At 36.0% G+C, this 20,727-nt stretch overlaps 1 protein-coding gene across 1 annotated transcript in view; it reads right to left on the minus strand.

Moving 5' to 3' along the window:
* Positions 1 to 559: 559 nt before the first annotated feature.
* GALNT3 (polypeptide N-acetylgalactosaminyltransferase 3) overlaps positions 560 to 20,727 on the minus strand; it is a 45,236-nt gene continuing 25,068 nt past the window's right edge. Inside the window, exons 3-11 of the mRNA XM_044242251.1 lie at positions 20,381 to 20,553; positions 15,374 to 15,523; positions 13,250 to 13,484; positions 12,640 to 12,757; positions 10,964 to 11,164; positions 8,000 to 8,131; positions 7,683 to 7,784; positions 3,192 to 3,344; positions 560 to 2,312 (exon numbers count right to left, since the gene is read on the minus strand). Of these exons, the coding sequence (XP_044098186.1) occupies positions 2,190 to 2,312; positions 3,192 to 3,344; positions 7,683 to 7,784; positions 8,000 to 8,131; positions 10,964 to 11,164; positions 12,640 to 12,757; positions 13,250 to 13,484; positions 15,374 to 15,523; positions 20,381 to 20,553 (1,387 nt within the window). The 3' untranslated portion in view covers positions 560 to 2,189. The remainder of the gene's footprint in view (positions 2,313 to 3,191; positions 3,345 to 7,682; positions 7,785 to 7,999; positions 8,132 to 10,963; positions 11,165 to 12,639; positions 12,758 to 13,249; positions 13,485 to 15,373; positions 15,524 to 20,380; positions 20,554 to 20,727) is intronic.

The raw sequence follows: 20,727 nt of genomic DNA on the forward strand, positions 1-20,727 counted from the left end.
GAGTAACAAATTGAGAAACAGAAATTGTGCATGTGAGTAGGCACCAGTGTATATTTCACAATACATACTAGTATTTAGCTATAGTAATAAAAATATCTTATTGAAGAAATATCACATACGAATAAGCTGTCATGTCATGAAATTAAATCATAATGTTACTACGCTATTTCAAAAAAAAATTTTAGAGATTTTTATTTGAGAGAGCGAGGGAGCCCACAAGTGTTGGGGAGGGACAGGAGAGAGGGAGAAGCAGACTCCCCACTGAGCAGGGAGCCCGACCTAGGGCTGGATCTCAGGACCCTGAGCCAAAGGCAGTTGATTAACCAACTGAGCCACCCAGGCGACCCTATCCTACTTCAAAATCATTTGTCTCTCTGCTCCATAAGATCTAAGCTCAAAGACAACATAAGACTCATTCTGCCTACACTAACTTTGGCATGTTAAACATATAATAAATATTAGTTGAATTGAAATAAATGTTGGCACTATAATAAATTAAAGAATGCAGGTCTTTTTTTTAAAGATCTCATTTATTTATTTGAGAGAGAGAGAAAGGGAATGCAAGTGAGTTGGGAAGGAGCCGAGGGGAAGGGAAGAGGGGAAAAAATCTTCAGCAGACTCTGCACTGAGTGCAGAATCTGACACTGGAAGTTAGTGCTGCTCAACCTCAGAACCGGAGATCATTACCCCAAGATTGTGACCAGAGCAGAAACCGAGTCAGTCGCCTAACCAACTAAGCCACCCAGCTGCCACAAGTCCCCAAGAGTGCAGGTCTTTTGATGCAAGTTCAAAGTTACAAACAATGAGGTGATAGGGCCAATGATTTAAAAATATTTTCTTTTGTACAACTGAGGATCAGCAACATTTAAAATATGAAGCCAATCATACTTTAGTTCTTAAATAAGAATACAAGATAGCTCTATATAAAATGGACCCAAAAGAAAAGTGTTAAATCTATGTAGGCATCACATTTTTAAAAAAATTACTCCATCAGATGCTCAAGGAATATCAGAAATTAGTACAAAATTTTCAAAATATCTAACACACAAAATCTTCTCCATTCCCCATCTTTTATGCCATCATCACCAAATAGTTGAGTATTCCTTAAGAAATATCTGATGGCTCTACGGTAGGTACTTAAATTAAGTATACAAAATTCACGCCCCCCCCATTTAATAGGAACTATATATTTTATCCAAAAGATGAAAGAAATTGAAATTAAAAAGTTACAATAGTGATAAGGATTCATTTTATTGTGTTTTCCACATAGAAGTTTTTTTTGATGAAAAAAATTCTTTACAAAGATGATCTAAATTGAATCAGTAACAAACAAAATTTAGCTTTTAAAAGAGTCAAGTATTCTGCATTTGAAATTCAATTCCACAAACATTCAAGATTAGTGAATTTTGGTAAGGAAAAAGGACTAGCAGAAAGGAAAAAGACATCTTTTCAACAGATAGTACTTTATAGTTTTTCTTTTAATTGCTTTGGGAAAACACACCGTATAGTTATTTAAGAAATATATTTTAAGCAAGATTTAAGTGCTTTAAGTCAAGTGGATTCAGACTAAAAAATATTTTAAAATTTGCCAAGATACTGAAGTGTTAAAAATATTCTTATTCATTTAATTTCGTGTTTAAGGAAACCTATGACAAATAAGAAAACAAAAGGCAAAAAAGTTTACCTGCATTTTTATATAATAAATTCTAGATCTATAAAAATTTCCTGGTTTATACACAAAGGCCAATGCTTGACCTTCATTGATCCATTTCTATTTAGTTAAAAAAATACAGTATCAAATCTTTCTCCCTCCCCCCAGAAAACTAGAAGAAATATTTTAAAGTGTGAGTGTGTGAATGTAGCTAAGCATATCTTTAAGTGTACAAAACACACAAATATCACTTTACTTAGAAAATTATTTTCATCATACTGTAAACATCTCTTCCCCTACATCTGGACATTTCAAAATAGTCTTTGGTATTATTAGTTATTGTGCTTTGAAACGGAAACTTAAAAGATTTCTGTAGCAATGCTACATAGACATTTTAAGACATAAATAAGAAAAATGCACTTGGAATAAGTTACAATTAGCTGCTTTTGCATAATTTTCAAAAACTACAGTGTATGCCTAGTCACAGTTTTATGAGAAAGAATATCTCCTTTTTCAACTCCTTAATTTTAAGGAACACTTAATCATTTTGGTTAAAAATCCATTTTTGGAGTGGATCTGATGGATTGCATGACACCAAGCTTGGATGCTCTCCATTTGCTGAAAGGCACATTTTAAAGAATGGATTATACAGAAGTTGATCCTAGAAAAAAAGAAAACACAACAGACATTAAATTTCAAGACTCCTGGTTAACTGATAAATATGAAAACTACATCATAGTCTCATCGAAGCTAAAGGACACTCACAACCAAATGTACACAGCTCTTGACTTTTAATCTTTCTCAGATCAAACTTGTCTGATAAAATCTCTCTGGTTTCTGGTGTAAACCATATCATTTATGCCACTACTGTTCAATTCACAGGAGGTATTAGATAAATAAAGAGGTGTATAGAGAGTAAGGTCTGAATCAAGTTTTCAAATAAGAACCATTCCATTGTTATATCCGTAAGTGACAACCCCTTCAAAAAATGATGTTGTAAAAATCGGTCTTTTAGTATTTTAGTAGGGTACAAAACAATTTTCAGGTAAGGACTGCTATGTTCCAGCTAAGCTTTAATACATACATTTAAAAACAGCAAAGATTTCTTTATGTATTCTCTCAATTCTAAATTCATTTAAAAAAGCACAGAAACAGGAGAAATGAGTCACTTTAGGGACGAAAAAGATAATGATTTTTTTTCTTGGCCATGATTAAAAAAAAAAAGCGACTGTTGCCAGAAGCATTGTAAGAAACTTGTAAGAAACTCTTTAAAAAGACAAACATGAGCAACTATTATTAATAATTCACAAAAGTGTTGACGGTATAAATCATGCTTTCATTAAGCAACTTGTTCCTACGAGTATTTAATTCATAGAAACATTCTCTCATCACACTGGTAGACAGACACAATAACAAAGTTAACAAAGAGAAATACTGACGGATCACATTACTATGCTATGGTTCATGCATTTTCCCAGATAAGCAACTTGAGCTAATCAAAATAATTATGGGAAGAGGTGAATTAATTGCACTGAGGTACCTTCTGGATCTCCCATATCTGTTCTCCGCTGGCCACTGTCCTGTGACCTTTGTAGGCACACGCTCTCAGCTGAACAACACCTTGAGCAGCATGAAGACATAATTCCCTCTGGATATTATGCCGAATTTCATGTTGAGCCGAGTATTCAAAATACTGTGAAAAGAACAATGTTGTCACTGACCTGTATCCTCAGCTGCAAAATAATGGTCCAATAATAATAATAATTTTTAAAAATCAGCAACTTGCTGAATAATGAAGTCCTGTGTACGCAACAAAATAATACAATAAAAATAGGTGTTAGAAATATGAGTTTTATGACAGAAGATGCTATAACCCCTTCCCAGCCTATCCCTAGCAGGTAGTTACATAACAAGGTACTGTCTCCCTACCGTGTCAGAAACGGGAAGTAAGTCAGGTGGAATGGAGGTTAGCTAGGACAGGTGTGCCACAGCACACCTGGACCTGGAAACTTCTAGTAAGCACATATACTGCCTCTTCCTCTCCACAAGTGTTCCTTCTCTCCTATTAATCTCAATTAATGGCATTTTCACTTACACTAGGAGCAATTAAATGAGGTAATCTCCATGTCTCAGTTTCCTTCCCTGTAAAATGGGTGATTTTATAGTTTTCCTGCCCCACAGGGTTATGAGGCTAAGAGGGCTAATCTACGTAGAACACTCAGAACAATAATTGGTACATGGTAAGCTTTTTATTCATCTTAGCTGCTATTACTAGGATTAAAGTTTCTCTCTCCCCATATGTTCAATTTATTAATCAGCCCTTTAGCTCTACTGAATTTCCCTCTCCGATGTCACCATCGCACTTTGCTCTGTATCTCACTTCTCTTATTCCAGCACTCAGAATCTCCACTGTAATACTTCCAGCTACCTGCAATTTCTGCATTTTTACTCTGCTGCCAGTTGGTCTTTCATAACACTGATTTGATGCCCTACCTCCCTTCCTCGAGTGAGTCACTACTGCTGCTAGGAGAAGTTCACACTCCTTAACAAGTACATGAACTCCTCAGTTTTCAATCTTACATCAACCACTGCCTGAACTGTACACCATGTTCTTCTCACACAATTTTACCAATGTAGAGTATATGCATCCATAAGTCTAAGACTGCTTTACTGTGCTCTGCCTGGAATATCCTTCTGGATCCTTCTCTGCCCAGCTAATTCCTTTTTTATCCTTGCAAAGCCAACTGAAATGTTACTTTGCTTCTTTAATTTCCCTGAGGTGGTCCTACTGAACTAAATCACACCCTTTTCAGGCTTCCGATAGTACATCAGAAATAACTTTCATAGCATTCTATTGGAATTGTGTGTGTAGCTAGCTGGCTTCACCATAGACCAAAGTCAGGCAGCATATCTAGTAATAACATCCCTCACAAATCAAATACTCCATAATGTTGACATTCCAAAGATAAAATAAGTGAACATAATGGATGTTCAATAATGAAGTAATTAGTCTTAGCACTAATATTTATTGAGCCCTTCTTATGTGCTAAGCAGGGTTTTTTCTAAACCCTTTATGTGTATTAGAGTAGGCACTCCACAAACATTAGCTGAATTAATCTTGAGTTCCCCTGGTCTTGGCCTCATGCTTAATTTAGCTCCTTCCACAAACATATCCATCATTTTTATAACTGATAGTTCTTCAGATGAGACACTGAATGAAAATGAGTGTAGATCATGAAAACAGCATTTTAGCTATACTCCTTGAAGAGAGATAAATCTTAGGATCTCAAAGATGGTAGGAAAGTCTGTCCAATATTTTACTTTACATACATCATTTAAAAAAAAATCATTAAAAGGCAAGTTATAAGGAATAGGAAATAGTAGAAGATACTTTAGCAACCAAAAAGAATATGCAATTAACTACCTGGGAACACTGGAGAAACATAACCTAGAACCAGTACAAATACCCTGGAATAAGAAGCACAGGAACAAAGCTCACTGTTACAAAGCCATAATGACTTACACGGCACTGTACCAGTATATTGATCAATATAGCCACATTATCAACATATTTACTTTTAGTTGGCATATACAAATACTGTTACAATGGAGTTTTATGTTATACAAAGATCATTATCTGGTCAAAACAGTAAAAGGGCACATAAAGAAATGGTCAGGTTAGATGATATCTCAAAACGCTTAGCACTCAAGGAACTAAAATTTGCAAAGCAGTTTAAATGCAGTGCTTGACTGAAAAAAAATTTAAAGGAAATAAACTAAAATAAAATCGATGGCTATATTACAGTGCTAGAAATCAGAGTCATTTTCTTAAAATATAAACTGGGAAATAGTATCCTCCTGCTCAAAACCCTCACATGGCTTCTGTCAAACTGAGAATGAAATCCAAGTTCCTAGGGAAGGCTTGCAAAGCCTTCTATGACCAGGCTTCTTATGGATGTCTCTGACCTTGTTTCCCACCCTGTCTGCCCTGACCACTCTGCTGCAGCCACACACTGGCTTTCTGACTGCTCCACTGACCCGCCCCTAGTTTCTAGCCTTGCACCCCCTCTGCCAGGACGCTCCCCTCCTGGAACACGGCTCCTCTCCAACTCCTTTAGGCCTCTGTTCCAAAGTCGCCTTCTCAGAGAGGTCTTCCTGAACCTCCAAAAACAAACCCCTCTCCCACTCCCCAGGTTCACATTATCCACCTATCCTGCTTCATTTTTCTTTATGTCCAAAATTACTCTTTTTCCCCTTCTCCTTAAAAAACACAAGATTCACAAGGTAGAGATTTTTCCCTCTTCACTACTGTAGCAGTGCAAGTGGCATTATAGACATTATAGACAAATATTTATTGAAAGAATATATGAACTACTTCTCCATTCCCAATGGAGTTTTTTTAAAAGACAGCTATGTTGTATTTAAAATTTACAAGTTTTTTAAAAAAGATTTATTTATTTATTTGACACACACAGAGAGAGAGAGAGATCACAAGCAGGCAGAGAGGCAGGCAGAGAGAGAGGGGGAAGCAGGCTCCCCGCTGAGCAGAGAGCCCGATGTGGGCCTCGATCCCAGGACCCTGAGATCATGACCTGAGCCAAAGGCAGAGAGGCTTAACCCACTGAGCCACCCAGGTGCTCCTGTATATACATATTTTAAATTTTCCTATATATACACACATATACACATGTGTAGATATATATGTATCTAGATATATAGATACATATGCTTGTGTGGGTATCTGTGTATGTGTATCTCCATCCCATTTCAGAATTACAGCTTAATCATCCAGCAATGGATCCTGTTCACCAGCTATGGCTTCTGGACATCTGTGCCACCTACCCTTGGTCGACTGGTTCATTTGGATGAGTAAGGATTGGAACTAAATTTAGCTGAGGCTAATGAGTAGAAGAAACATGGAAGAGGATAGACCAGGAGGTAAATGGACTCTTCTTAAAACTGACATCACTAAAGTTCCATTCTACTAAAACAGGACATCATTAGTATTTAATATTGTAAAAATCCTCCATACACATTTTGGACTCCCTCCCCGAATAACTGCAATTCACAGAAAAAAAAAAAAAAAAAAAGACATACCAGCTCCTCTCCTTTGTAACCCCCTCTTCATACTCTTCTCATCCCAACCAGCTACCTCACTAACTCTTAGGCATCTTCCAAAAAATGTTTTCAAATGTCTGCTTTCCAAGGAAAATGTATGGGCACCCAGTCTAATTCATTCAGATGCCCTCCTTCATAATCTTGAAGCGCTCTGAAGGCTTTATTCCAGACCTTCCCATGCTGACTGTGACCACTGGCTTTGAAATGTAGATTTCCTGAAGGAGTTAGAATCTAAGTTGCTTGAATCCAGCAGAATATCCTTCTGGCACGCAGGGGTTACTCAGTGAATTTGTTGAATGAACAAATGAGAGCGTCCTATCTTTCCAGGAGAAAACTTGTAAAAGGCAAGGCAAGGAAGCTAAAAACTAGAAATGTTATCTTTGTAATTTCTGTACCCATGACAGGCCAAATACTCACATGTAACATTTGAGCAGGTATACCAGTGAAGGGTAATCAAGAACAATGCCCTTATTCAACAACATACTCAAACAATATCATGACCCACAAAGATAACTTCTAATACTCCTCTTTTGGTATTTACACTGAATACAATTTGCTACTGAATGCATTTAAGTAAATATAGCCTTTACGTATAGTTTTGCAAAATCACCTTGCCAGTAGTCCCCCCAACATCAAAGATCCACATAGAAGATCCTGTTTTTAAATGTCAAATGGCTTTATCCTATTATTTTTTCATTTGCCTTTCTACTGAGTAAGTGAATCACTTCAAATTGTTTTCAGAACCAGAATGACAGTCAAAATCAAGCACTCAGCAACTTTAATATTAATTGCCAAACTTAACCTAAAACATTTTAAACACCCATTTACCCAAATACAAAGGTGATCTGGGACTTCTGACAACCTACTCCTGTTTGTGTCAGTGAGAAGGGAGGACTTTTAGTGCAGGGCTCACCTGGTTTCCCCCGAGTCCATGACACGTGTACAAAATTAATGGTTTGCCTCCTTGATTATTTTCTCCAACATCCAGACACAGAGGCTGACCAATGCTTTTAATCTAAAGGAAAATTTTCAAGTTATTAAAAAAAATGCAATCTATGTGGTTGATATCTATTTTTTTCAATTCATCTCAGGAAGCAGTATTAATAAATAGTACATGTAAAATCTCAAAAGCCATAAACCAGAAAATATGTCAGAAATTTTCCCTGGACCACATAAATGTTTGTGGCAAAGGCATATATACCAAGCAAAAAGGAGCCAGAAAATACTCACATATCCAGATATAACAGGATTAAGGTCTGGCACATATGCTTCTGGATAAATAGTGTTCAGGTACCATGTAAAATTTTTACATTGAAGGCGGTGCTTTATTTCAAATCTCTTTGAAAGATCACCAAATGATTTCTGGAGAAAGATGAGAAGTAAAACAAATGCTTAATCAAAACAGCACTAGTAAAAGAGTTCAAATGTTTTGTTTTATATTTGGGCCAGAAAATAATTTTGGCCAAAATGCAAGATGCACTTTAACTGAATTCACTGTTTATTCAGGCATAAGTATGCCTCCCTGCTTGTTTCTTCCTTGAAAGAGAACCAAGTTACCTGCACAGGTGATGACATAATGCTATTTCATTCTTTCTTTGTGCTACCAAACCTCCCTCACTGGGACAAAGATCTCTAGAGAAATGGTAGTGGGAGAATCCAAAATTGATTCTAATTTTATACCCAAGAATGATCTGTGAAGTGAGGTATGAGGAAGCAGGTATAAAGCAACAGTTGCTAGGGCACCTGGGTGGCTCAGTCAGCTAAGCATGACTCTTCTTTTTTTTTTTTTTAAAGATTTTATTTACTTATTTGACAGAGAGAGAGGTAACAAATAGGCAGAGAGGCAGACAGAGAGAGAGGGGGAAGCAGGCTTCCCGCTAAGAAGAGAGCCCGATGTGGGGCTCGATCCCAGGACCCTGAGATCATGACCTGAGCTAAAGGCAGAGGCTTAACCCACTGAGCCACCAAGGCACCCCTAAGCATGACTCTTGATTTTAGCTCAGGTCATGATCTCAGGGTTAGGGGATCAAGCTCCACCTTGGGACTGAAGCTGGCAAAGAAAATATTTACCTTAATTGAAATGATGAGCTTAAGTATTTAAACTACTTACATATTTTATATATATTCTCCCTCTTCCTCTGTCCCTGGCCTCCCCCCCCCCTTTCTCAAAAAAGTTAAATAAGGAAATAAAAAGACGGTTGCCAATACAGTCTAATTTATATCTTTTCTCTAGTCAAGACTATAAAAGACAACACAGGTGGGCACAAGTTTTTTCTAGTTTTAAGAGTGTCACTTACACCTTAATAATAACAATGTATTAGCAGAAAAAGGCAAGGTTTTAATCAATTGCATTTTATTTTCCTTTATTTTATTTTATTTTTTAAAAAATATTTTATTTATTTATTTATTTGATAGAGAGAGAGATCACAGGTAGGCAGAGAGGCAGGCAGAGAGAGAGAGGGAGGGAAGCAGGCTCCCCGTTGAGCAGAGAGCCCGATGCGGGGCTCAATCCCAGGACTCTGGGATCATGACCCGAGCCGAAGGCAGAGGCTTCAACCCACTGAGCCACCCAGGTGCCCCATTTTCCTTTATTTTAAAAAGACTAAGAAAAAAATTTTTTTAGAGAACACTATTAAACTGAAAAGGTATTGGGTCCATAGGTAAAATTTTAAAGAAAAACTATATTTGGTACCTAAATATAAGAAAAGTTTAAACACTCGAGCTCACTATTTCAGTTAAGGTAAATATTTTCTCTGCCAACACCAATGTCTTGAATCCAGGGGTTTTAGCGAAAAGTGTAAAACTCTAAAGGACTTCTGGCTAACTTACGTATTTTGTAACAAGATCTGTTTGCCCTGTGATAAAAACAAGGGTTTACTGGCTTGCTTGCCCCTTTGTGGGTGATAAGGGAGTGTAAGGTGCAGTCCGCACACGCCTGCCTGCGCAGCCACGTACCCGTGTGCAGTACACAGTCTGCCCAATTTGTTCTGGTGGCCTTAGATAAAAAGATATTGAGCTAATCCACTAGCGCTCTGACTTTGCATCTTACTAACATGTTGCAGAAAGATACTGGAGACCAAAGAAAAGCTGAAAAGAGGTAACCAAACCATTTGTTGTAACAGTCAAAATGTTGACCCCCTTTAATCTCAATATATACCCCCTGCAAATCAGCACTTTTCTTCCAAAGGGTTGGGGGCATATTCACTGAGGCACACTCCTAAAATGTCTAGTTCATTTACCACAACCAGTACTAAACCTGTTGGACCTCAGTGCCAGTGTATTAAGCATCACAATTCTGCAGAGCTTTTATCCATGACAGGTCAGTAACAACAGTGCCATACATTTGTGAACACTTACTTCTATATTTCATAACTACTCTGGGAGACATGCAAGTATGTCGTCTCTCAAGATGGAGAAGCAGAGAGAAGGTCGGCTGAGCATACACCCCATGCCGGGCCAACCTCTCAACCAGTGTTATCTCATTCTACGTCTCAAAGGGGCTTTGCCAGGGTAACCCCTTCCAGCAAGCAGTGGAACTAGAACTTGGGTGGGGGGCAAGCGCTTGGGGCACCTGGGTGGCTCAGTCGGTTAAGTGTCTGTCTTTGGCTCAGGTCATGATTGCGGGGGTCTGGGGATCAAGCACTGCATTGGGCTTCCTGCTCAGCAGCGAGTCCGCTTCCCCCTCTGCCTCTGCCTCTCCCCTCTGCTCATGCTCTCTCTCTCAAATAAATAAATAAAATCTTTAAAAAAAAAATTTTTTTTAATGGCTTGGTATTCCTGGTTTATTCTCTTGCCACATTCTGACACTGTCTCCATCCCCAGTTCAAAAGCCACTTAGCACCTTCCTTTGGGTGTTAATCACATCACCTCAAACCAGTTACAACTGGTTCCACTGAATTTTACTTTTCTTTGAGGAATATCCTGAACCAAGGCAGTTACAAAAACTAAGTATCTTCCATATTTAAAGAGTAACATCAAGTGGAATGCCTAAATATTTAAAAAAGCCATTTACTTCATTTTTTCCTTAAAAAGAGAAAAAACTGGCATCAATAAGTTATATATTTTGAGTTTAAAAACCAACTTCAGAAATAATTTTTTACAATGTTTTATACTTGAACTGACTCAAGTAAGTAAAAGAATATGAGAACTTGGCATGGATTTTTATCATGATTTAATTATTTAGCTCTAACTTACTTGTTTAACAATTTTTGCAGCATCTGTGTTTCTCCTATAAAATATTTCCTTGTATTCATCCATCCAGACTTCTGCAAGGCGAACTTGGTTGCGAGCAATCACCTGAGTGCCTTTTGGAAAGGTATGAGGGCTTTTGCTGCGAAAAACATGTCCAACAACAGAGCAAGGCATAATCTCCAACTGCCCACCACATTGCCATACCTGATAATTAATGATATTTGTTTAATTTACAGTATATTTACAAAACCAAGTGTTGCTTTTAAATTCATCTTTAAGGTACTAATAAAAACAAAATATAGAAAAGAAATTTATTAAAACTACAAATAGTCTCTGTTCCTGGCCAGTTCAACTTAAATTCTTAAATATAAAAAAAAAAAATTTATGAAACGGTACAAAAACTAAATACAACAAGGACATATTTTCAGAAAGTAATTTAACAAAATAGTGATTCTGAATCCTTCATTAAAAACCAAATCCTACATTTCTTTTTTTGCAAACAATTATTCCAGCACTCTAATGTATACCAAAGACCAAAGGCTCTTTCGTATTTTGACTTCTATCTTCTTATATAAGATACATGGCCAGTTCATTTGAAACAAAGATTCTCTCTTCTACGGCAGGAACTAGCAGTCTCGGAGTAAGTGGACCCAGACTACATTTACCCTTGCATGTTCAATTTTGTAATTAAGAAAATAATTCCAGGTAATACCCAAGTACAATCTTGTGAAGTAGTTGGTCATTGTTTAAAAATACTCATACCTATTTAGAGATAGTGGGTCAAAAAACTTATCTGGGAAATTATTAAATCAATACCTACTCACTTAAATACCGTGGCAATCAACTCTACCATAGTCACTAAGCAAAAAACCTAAAATGAAGACATGTTTAATAGTCTGTGCTAGTATTAGGGCAAGAGGTCATATTCTCTCTTTTTTAAAACAAATCAGAAAACTCAGTGGTATTTTTAATTCAACAAGTTGTACCTGAAATCTAACATGTGTTAGGGGTTGGGAAGGCTTAAGTGAATAAAGAAAGGCCCTTGCCTTGAGCAGCTCAAATTTGGCTAACTAAGCTCATCATTGCCATTCTGTGTTGGAGCCAGAGCTAAAACTTAAATCTTCTAGTCCTAGCTCAGTTCTTTTCCTACGACATTCCAGCCTAATAGATGAAAAATGAATGACAGAATCATTGCAGAAAATGAACTCAAGAAATCAAGTAAGTATATTGGAGACCATCCAAAGTTTTTGTTTTGTTTCTCATATTAACTTTAAATACGCATAGGAAAAAAGGAGCTCATTTAATGCAAAGAGTTAATGTCTTTTTAAAATTATACATAAATGTTTTTCCATCCTGACTCCCTTGATAATCAACCCATTTCCTGAAGCACTAGATTGAATTATATTTATCTTGGCTGGAATTCAGTAGCTACAAGTGCATTAATTGGTGTTATTGGCTGGACACAGGCGTTTAACTGATTCCTCTTGTTACATTGGCAGCAACAAGTAAATATATTAAGTTACATTTTAAGAGAACTACCCTTATTCTAGAATTTCTAGCAATTAAATTTTAGAAAGCACAAAAAGTAAAGACTGCACACATCTATGACAATCTGTATCAGCCAGTTAGGATGAAATGTGTATTTTATTGTTTAATATGTACTATATTTATAAACTTACTCTGAAAGACATTTCTATATTTTCACCTCCCCAGATTTCCATTTCTTCATCGTAAGTTCCAATATATTCAAAATATTCTTTTGATATGGAAAAAAGGCCTCCTGCAAAAGTGGGTGTTCTGAAAAATAATCCATTGTCAAACTTTGTTAAAAAAAATTAAATAAGAAAAAAGAACTTACTTAAAGAGCCAACTGAAATAAATGCCCCCCAAAATTAAAGAGAGATCACAATTTCAAAGGTTTTACATAGATTAATAAAAACGAAAAATGCTATCTTCAGAGTCAAGTTTTGCCGGGGCACAGGGAAGAAGTTTAAATATCCTCTCCCAGCCGAATAAAATTATGAAGTGTCTTCTAACCAAGCTTTAAGATTCTGAAGTAATGATTATGAGGAAGACAAAAGACCTCACATACTTCTAATTCCAACTTGGTAATATCATGCGTAAGTAAATATATATATATATGGCTTTTTTTATTCCCTACATAGAATGCGTGTGTTCTTTGTTTTGTTAGTGTGAATGATCTTGGAGGCAAAAACTGTAAAAAGCAAAGAGTAAATACGTATTTAAATAACTGAACTGCATATACAACCTTGAAAGCAATCATCTTACTTGATTGGGTAGGTTTCATCTTTCCTTCTTTGCTTCTCATGATCAGGAAGTGATTCCCAGCCAAATGAAAGACTCCAGTCAAAGTTTCCACGGTTGTGATTACTTCCATAAGGAGAAGGTTTGTTGAACTCAAACGTGTTTAGATCTATGGATGCAATATCCGGACTCACCACGGCCGTGTAGTTCTCAGCAATTCTGGCCAACAAAGGTTCTAACCAGCCATAGAAACACTCACCTGGAAGGAACACAATTCTAATCAAGCCAATGAAAACACTGAGGGTTTTCTATTTTGTTTTTTGAAGACAGTTTAGAGAAACAAATAATAGTCAATTGTATTTTTGAGCATTGAACATTGAAGAGATTTCTTTTTTCTTTTTCTTTTTTAGATTTTTTATTGATTTGACAGCGAGAGATCACAAGTAGGCAGAGAGGCAGGCGGAGAGAGAGGAAGGGAAGCAGGCTCCCTGATGAGCAGAGAGCCCGACACAGGGCTCGATCCTGGGACCCTGAGATCATGACCCAAAAGGAAGGCAGAGGCTTAACCCAATGAACCATCCAGGCACCCCGAGGAGATTTCTTAAAGGTTTCTGTGATGAGATGAGGGTAGAGTGAAAAAGGTAAAGCAAAATTCAGCATAGTTAGGAAGTTTATTTATAGGAGATGATTTTTTTTTTTTTTAATCTTAGTGAGGAGGTAAAAGGACACTGGCGTGTTTAAGTTTCAGATCTGTGTTTCCCTCTGAAATGGGCTATGAGTCAAAAGTAACTATTTGCTGATTCACGCCACCTAACCCTGTAAGTGTTCTGATTTACTTAAACTTGTCTCCCTAAGTAAGGTATAGTAATCAAAATCCTCATTTCTCTAACTGAGACTTAGGAGAAAATAAGTCAAGGAGTCAAAATATTTTGATTTTAGCAGTTGGAGAAGGACCATTCAAACCTGCCCCAGCCCTAATGGAAAGTGGGGGCAAAAGAATGCTATAAAAAAGTCTGGGCCCTGGTTGTGGGCCAGGCTCACTTAACGCACAGAATTCAGGAGAGTCAGTCCTACCCCGGTCTCCCCATCAGGAGAATTTGGCAGTTATTAGGAGGACCACTTGGCATCAAGGAGATACATCAGATACATTTGCCTGAGAGGAAGAATGCCCAGTCTGACATAATTGTAATTCTGGACCACAAGAGGCAATATTGGAGAATGAACCATTTTCTTTTTAAAACACCTCTCTTGGATTACCTTCAGACCTCTCTGTTCATTTAAGAGCCAGGTATTAAGAGAGTACTGGATTTGAGAGCTCTAAAGAGACTCAGCAAATCCAAAAGCTCTCTGTAAAAAGTAGCATATAACCGAAACCATTTGCCAGGTCAAACATAATCGAAGGGCTAGCCAACTCAATTCAAAACTAAATACTCATACAAAGAGCATAACCCACTAAACTTACAGCTGGGGGACTAACTGACATTTTAGTAATTCCTAACATGCACTTTAAATATGGAATCTAAAAATGTTATATGCTATATATTTTACTTAAAATCATTGACACTGGAGAACAAAAGCATTAAAAATGAAAGGGAAAGAAACAGTAGCAATAAAATAAAAACTGATAATATTCATTAAAAAATGCCAGAAGAAGTTGGAAGGGGGTATCCCTAATGTAGGACAAGAGAAGTGTGCAAATCTTTGAAAAAAGAACTAAAATACAGAAATTTTAAGTATCAGGACCAGAACAAAGTTTAAAGATAGAATTCATTGCACTTAAAACTTTCATTCATTTTAAACTGTAAGAATCAAGAATAATAAGGAAAAGCATTTTTTTTTTTTTTTTTCTGACAGACTGTGCATCTGGAAAACAATGCCCAGGCAAGGATAACTTGCCGGGGAAGTTGGTCATTGAAGGATACTGGAGTTGAGGAGCCCAAAACACAGAGGAGGAAGAACTCCATGTGAGTTAAAGGAGGTCCCTACCCAGAGCTGTAATCTGCTTCAGACATTATTGCTATAATCACCAGTTGAAAATGATGTTAAAGAAAATACAATTAGTCATCTAAAGAAAAGTCCTCCTCACTTTTTAAACTATAAGGAAGCAGAGGGAAAATGTTACAACTATGTCTATACATACATACTTACAGTGAGCATCTAAAAATGTGAGGGTTTCAGCTGTTGCAACTGTTGCTCCTAGCAACCTTGCAGTGATCAGACCTTTTCTCTCTCTTTGTCTGACTATTTTTACTATTGAAAATTGTTTTATATATTCTTCTAGTTTATCATGTAAGTACTCTGTAAGAAAAAAAAATCAGGATTAATTCTTCCTAAGTTTATATTCATATATAACATATGAAAGCTAATAAACCACAGAGCAATGATATCTCTACATTTATCATCTCAACAGTTGCACACATTCTTCCATTAAGATGAAAATTGTATCTTGAGCTCTTTAATGAAAAATAGCCATATACACAAATCTTAACTTCTGAACTACTATAACACAAAATGTTATAACACAGACTTATCCTGTACATGCAATATCAATAAATATGTTTGGGGGAAAGCAGAGACTTCAAATGGAGTAGACCCCAGGAGTTAAAAAGACCCCAGTTCATTTAGGGGTCTAAGAACATTAGTTAAGGGAGTGAGGGAAACTGAATTTGGCCAAAAACATATTTGACACTTTTTAAAACTAGGATTTAAATCTGGAAATTTCAAGAAAAATGACAAGTATCAAAGGATTCTCTGATACTTAGTGATCAAAATAATTTAAAAACAAACATTAAGGAAAATGGCAAATAGGAAAAGTCCAAGGTTATAACAGTTGGAAATATTTTTACAAAGAATCAGCATGAAATTTTTTGAAAGCTCTGGAGTCCTCTGACACAAAATCTTTTTTTCCAGTAAAAATATGACAGAAGAAATGAGCATGTAAGTGAGGAATGAAGCTAAAATAGGCTAAATCTTATTAATGGGTATCTAACTTAAGATATTCAACATTCCAATTTGGATAAGAGACATAGAAGCAACAGTTAAAACTGTAGGTAAAAGAAAACACATTAATCACGTTAGTCAGGTGTTGCTCATATCTTGAAATAACTTCATAAGTCTGCTTTTTCGCCATTAAATTCATGATTCTTTGTTGAGTATATAATATAGTTCCTCGGGTAGCCTTCTTAGGCCCATACTATAGCCTCAGAAAGATCTTGGAATGCTGAGAACATAAATCAATGTCCTAGGGTAGGGACACCTGGGTGGCTCAGTCTTTAACTGTCTGCCTTCGGCTCAAGTCATGATCCCAGGGTCCTGAGATGGAGCCCACATTGGGCTCCCTGCTCGGCGGGAACTGGCTTCTCTCTCTCCTGCTCCCCTCTTGTGTTCCCTCTCTCCCTGTGTATCTCTCTGTCAAATAAATACATTTTTAAAATTTTTTAAAAAATGTCCTAGGGTAGATGCTTGCTTCTGCCAGATTTCAGAAGCATAAATGACAGATGACTTTATCTGTGATTATGTATGTTTTCTTCCTATTCTTCAGTGGTACAGATAAATGAGTTGCTTATTCAAAGCCTAAACATTCATAAAGGAGGTGAGAGTCCAGGAACAACTTCTGTAGAAAATAAGTCTAAACACTGTTGCCACAGAGTAAGAGACTAAATTTTTAAATTTTTAAACCATCTTCTAAGTACCTCAGAATTAATTCTCTGAAAGACAAGCAGGATTGTAATTTGTCTTAAAATATAAATCATGGATTTTCCTGTTTTAACCATAGACTTGACTTATAAAATAGAAACTTATATAAAAACATTTCAAAGGCCTTAATGGAGATTGATTTTTTTTAATGGAGTCACTACAGATTTCTTTAGTGAACTGTCCCACTGTTGGATTTGTTAAGGCATTTTTTTATTTACCTACAACTTCTGAACTTCCTATAAAATTTTTACTTGCCCCTTAAATTCAATCCCCGTCCATAACCATCTTTTTATGAGGTTAAGAGTGCAAAGCTGTGAAATCAGATCTCCTGGGTTTATCTATTTATAGCACCCATTACTTTTAGCTGCATGACTTTAGGTAAGTTATTTTATTTTACCTATACCTCAATTTATCTCTAAGATGGGGATAATAATACCCTCACCAGGGATTGCTGGGAAGATAAAATGAAAGACTGCTATACAAATAAAGCATTTAAGACAGGGCTTACCACATGGTCTATGCTCTGAAAATGCTGATTATTTTTTGTTTTACTATCATTGGGACTTACCTATCTCTGTCATTTGATTATCCACATATTTTTGCTGCTCTTCCCTAAACCAACTGAAATCAGGGATTATCGTTTCTACCTCACACACTTCTTTAGACTAGGGACACATTTTCCACAGGGGGTACTCATCATTAGACCATTTATTCGATAAGACAAATTAATTACATTGGTATGCAAAGATATCCCTCATCAAGAAAACAGTTGCAAATTTATTATTAATTGTAATAAAGAATTATAAAAAATATTCAGGCCCTTTGATTAAGTAGTCTAACTTACCTAAAGACACAATTCAAATGGAGGAAAATAACATTAGCACAAGGATATTCATTTTACAGTATGATATATACTAACACTGTGGAGCAAGTGAAGGTGAATGGTTAAGTGAAATGCATCTAGTCCATCATGGTCATCAAAAATAAAGTTCTGAAAGTGAACGAAATGGGCTAATAAGAATATTACATGAAAATGTCAGATTTCAAAATTGATTTCTTGCATGGATATAATTAGATAAACATACGCTTATTTAGGCAGTGATTAAGAGAAATAGAAAAATTAAAATGAAATAGGAAGATTATGACTGGATATCACTTTTCTTTCTTTTTTTTTATGAGTCTGTTTTTTTTTCATTTGTTTAGATTACACATATAAGTGGGATCATATGGTGTCTTTCTCTGTCTGACTTATTTCACTTAGCTTAATAGCCTCTAGGTTCATCCATGTTGTCACAAGTAATTTTATTATTTGAGAGAGAGCACATGCGAGAGAGAGCATGGGCCAGTAGAGGGACAGAGGGAGAAGCACGCTCCACCTCAGGGGGTGCCTGATGCTGGGCTGGATCCCAGGACCTTGGGATCATGACCTGACCCAAAGGCAGATGTTTAACTAACTAAGGCATCTAGGGTCCCCACCTTTCTTTCTGATTTCCTTTAAGTCTACTAATTTTATTTTATAATTAAATTTATAAATTTTATATTTTTATAAAAAATATAAATTAAATTTATAATTAAATAACAGAAGTCACTTTCGACTAAAGGCTTACTACCAGTAGCCTTATTGTGGCCCAATTTCTCACTGCTTGGAAAATCAAACAAAATAATAATCATTGGAGAAGAAAGCTCACAAAACCAAAGCAGGAATTTAAAAAACAATTTTTTTTTTTTAATGACAAAATGTATCAGAGACGTTCAGAACTTCAATCTCTTAAAACTCTATGGACTGCAGACCAAGTAGAAAGAATTGGAAAAAATTCAGAACACCGTAGGCAGTAAATAAACTCGTCGATTACAATTAAGTAGTGAATAACCTGGGTAAGAGGACTAGAAATTCAAGTCATAAATCTGTATGTAGTGTTACCCATAAAGAGGAGACTTAAATTAAAAAACTTGCCCATTTGGTGACTAGGTTTCACATCCAGTCAACAATCTTTGGTGATAAGCAATCTTAGTCCACCTAGATGCTAATGTAACTTCAAAACATAATCTCAGTTCATTCATGGTATTTTGAAATTATAGAAATGTTGAGGATTATATGAAGAAATAATTAAATAAATCAAGTTAATAATCTTATACTCTATTCACTTATTATCATTTCATAAGTCTGAATAAATCTTGTTATTGGTGACATGTCACTTAATAAGCAGTAACTTTTTCTTTTTTCATAGTACATAAAATGATGGTTTATCTTAAAATAGATGTTGTTTTGGATTTCATGAAAGAGTATTACTATTCCCGTTTTATAGATGAGGAAATAGCTAGTTAGAATTAGAGTTGGAATTTGACCTTCAAGAATTTGGATCCAGGGGTGCCTGAGTGGCTCAGTGGGTTAAAGCCTCTGCCTTCAGCTCAGGTCATGATCCCAGGGTACTGGGATCGAGCCCCACATCGGGCTCTCTGTTCAGCAGGGAGCCTGCTTCCCTCTCTCTCTGCCTGCCTCTATGCCTACTTGTGATCTCTGTCTGTCAAATAAATAAATAAAATCTTTAAAAAAAAAAAAAAAAGAATTTGGATCCAAACCCAGTTCATTCAGGAACAAATTTTGTGACCATTGAATAATCTGTATCTGATGGGTATTTAGAATACTTGTAATGTTTGAAAATTAGCAACTTAAGGGTATTTGATTAGCTTTGTGATTCCAATTAAAAATGTATAATTTAATAACTGACAATTGACTTACAATTTTAAGTATAAATGCATCAAAGAATTTAGCTAACTTTGTAAACAATATTGGAATATTTAGCAGCCAAAATAAAACAATGTAGTGACTCTTTAATGATTTTTATCTACTCATTTATATTACTAATTAATGTATTATTTATATTAACTCATCTTATCGTCAAAACAACCCCAGGACTTACGCATTACTTATGTATTTCACCACTCCTAAACTGCACAATTGGATACTTCTTATAATCAGTGGCATCTTTGCTTAATTGGCTGTGTTTTTTATTCAAGTGGTAAACAAACTAATGATGAATTATACAATAAATTTGATGAAATATGGTACTTTCCCCATTTTAAAGAAAAAGAAACTAAGGCATAGAGGGATTAAGTAATTCGCCCAAATTACATAGCTGGTTAGGACCAGAGCTGGGATTCAAGCCAAGACCGCCTGAGTCAAGGCTCAAGTTTGTGTTCTTAACCACTACGCCTTACAATAAAAGTCTTACACTGAGGACTACAAAGTTATGAATCATGGTACTTCATACATTTCTGAACTCTAAAATATTTAAATATGGACACACTTAGATTCTTTCATCCATCATACCTATCATTCAGGGTATTATACTCAAGTTCTGAGGTGGCATACAGAGAGTACAATATAATAAAATAGACTTTGGACAACATCACATGGATTTACTTGGGAAACAATCTAATTTGCATGTGCTTTCTTACCATCTACACTAGCATCATCCACCAAAATGATTTCCTTCAGCAGTATGGCAGGGGAAGAATAAAGCACACTGTGGACAGTTCTAAGCAGCGTGGACCAGGCTTCATTATGAAAAACTATTATGACACTGGTGGTAGGCAGGGGAGGACAGCGCTTAAATTTTTGTTCAATACATCTAGAAGAAGTCAAAGAAGTAGAAAAGCAATTATGAATTTTATTACTTTATTTCACAGCTATGTCATTACTAATATCATCATTATTTAGACTTGATCACCATAGAAACAATAGTGGACAAATTTTGTCTATGTAAGTTGATCTTAATGTTATGTAAATATAAATAGATCACAAC

This window comes from Neovison vison, chromosome 3, assembly GCF_020171115.1.
Source record: "Neovison vison isolate M4711 chromosome 3, ASM_NN_V1, whole genome shotgun sequence".
Classification (NCBI taxonomy): Eukaryota; Metazoa; Chordata; class Mammalia; order Carnivora; family Mustelidae; genus Neogale; species Neogale vison.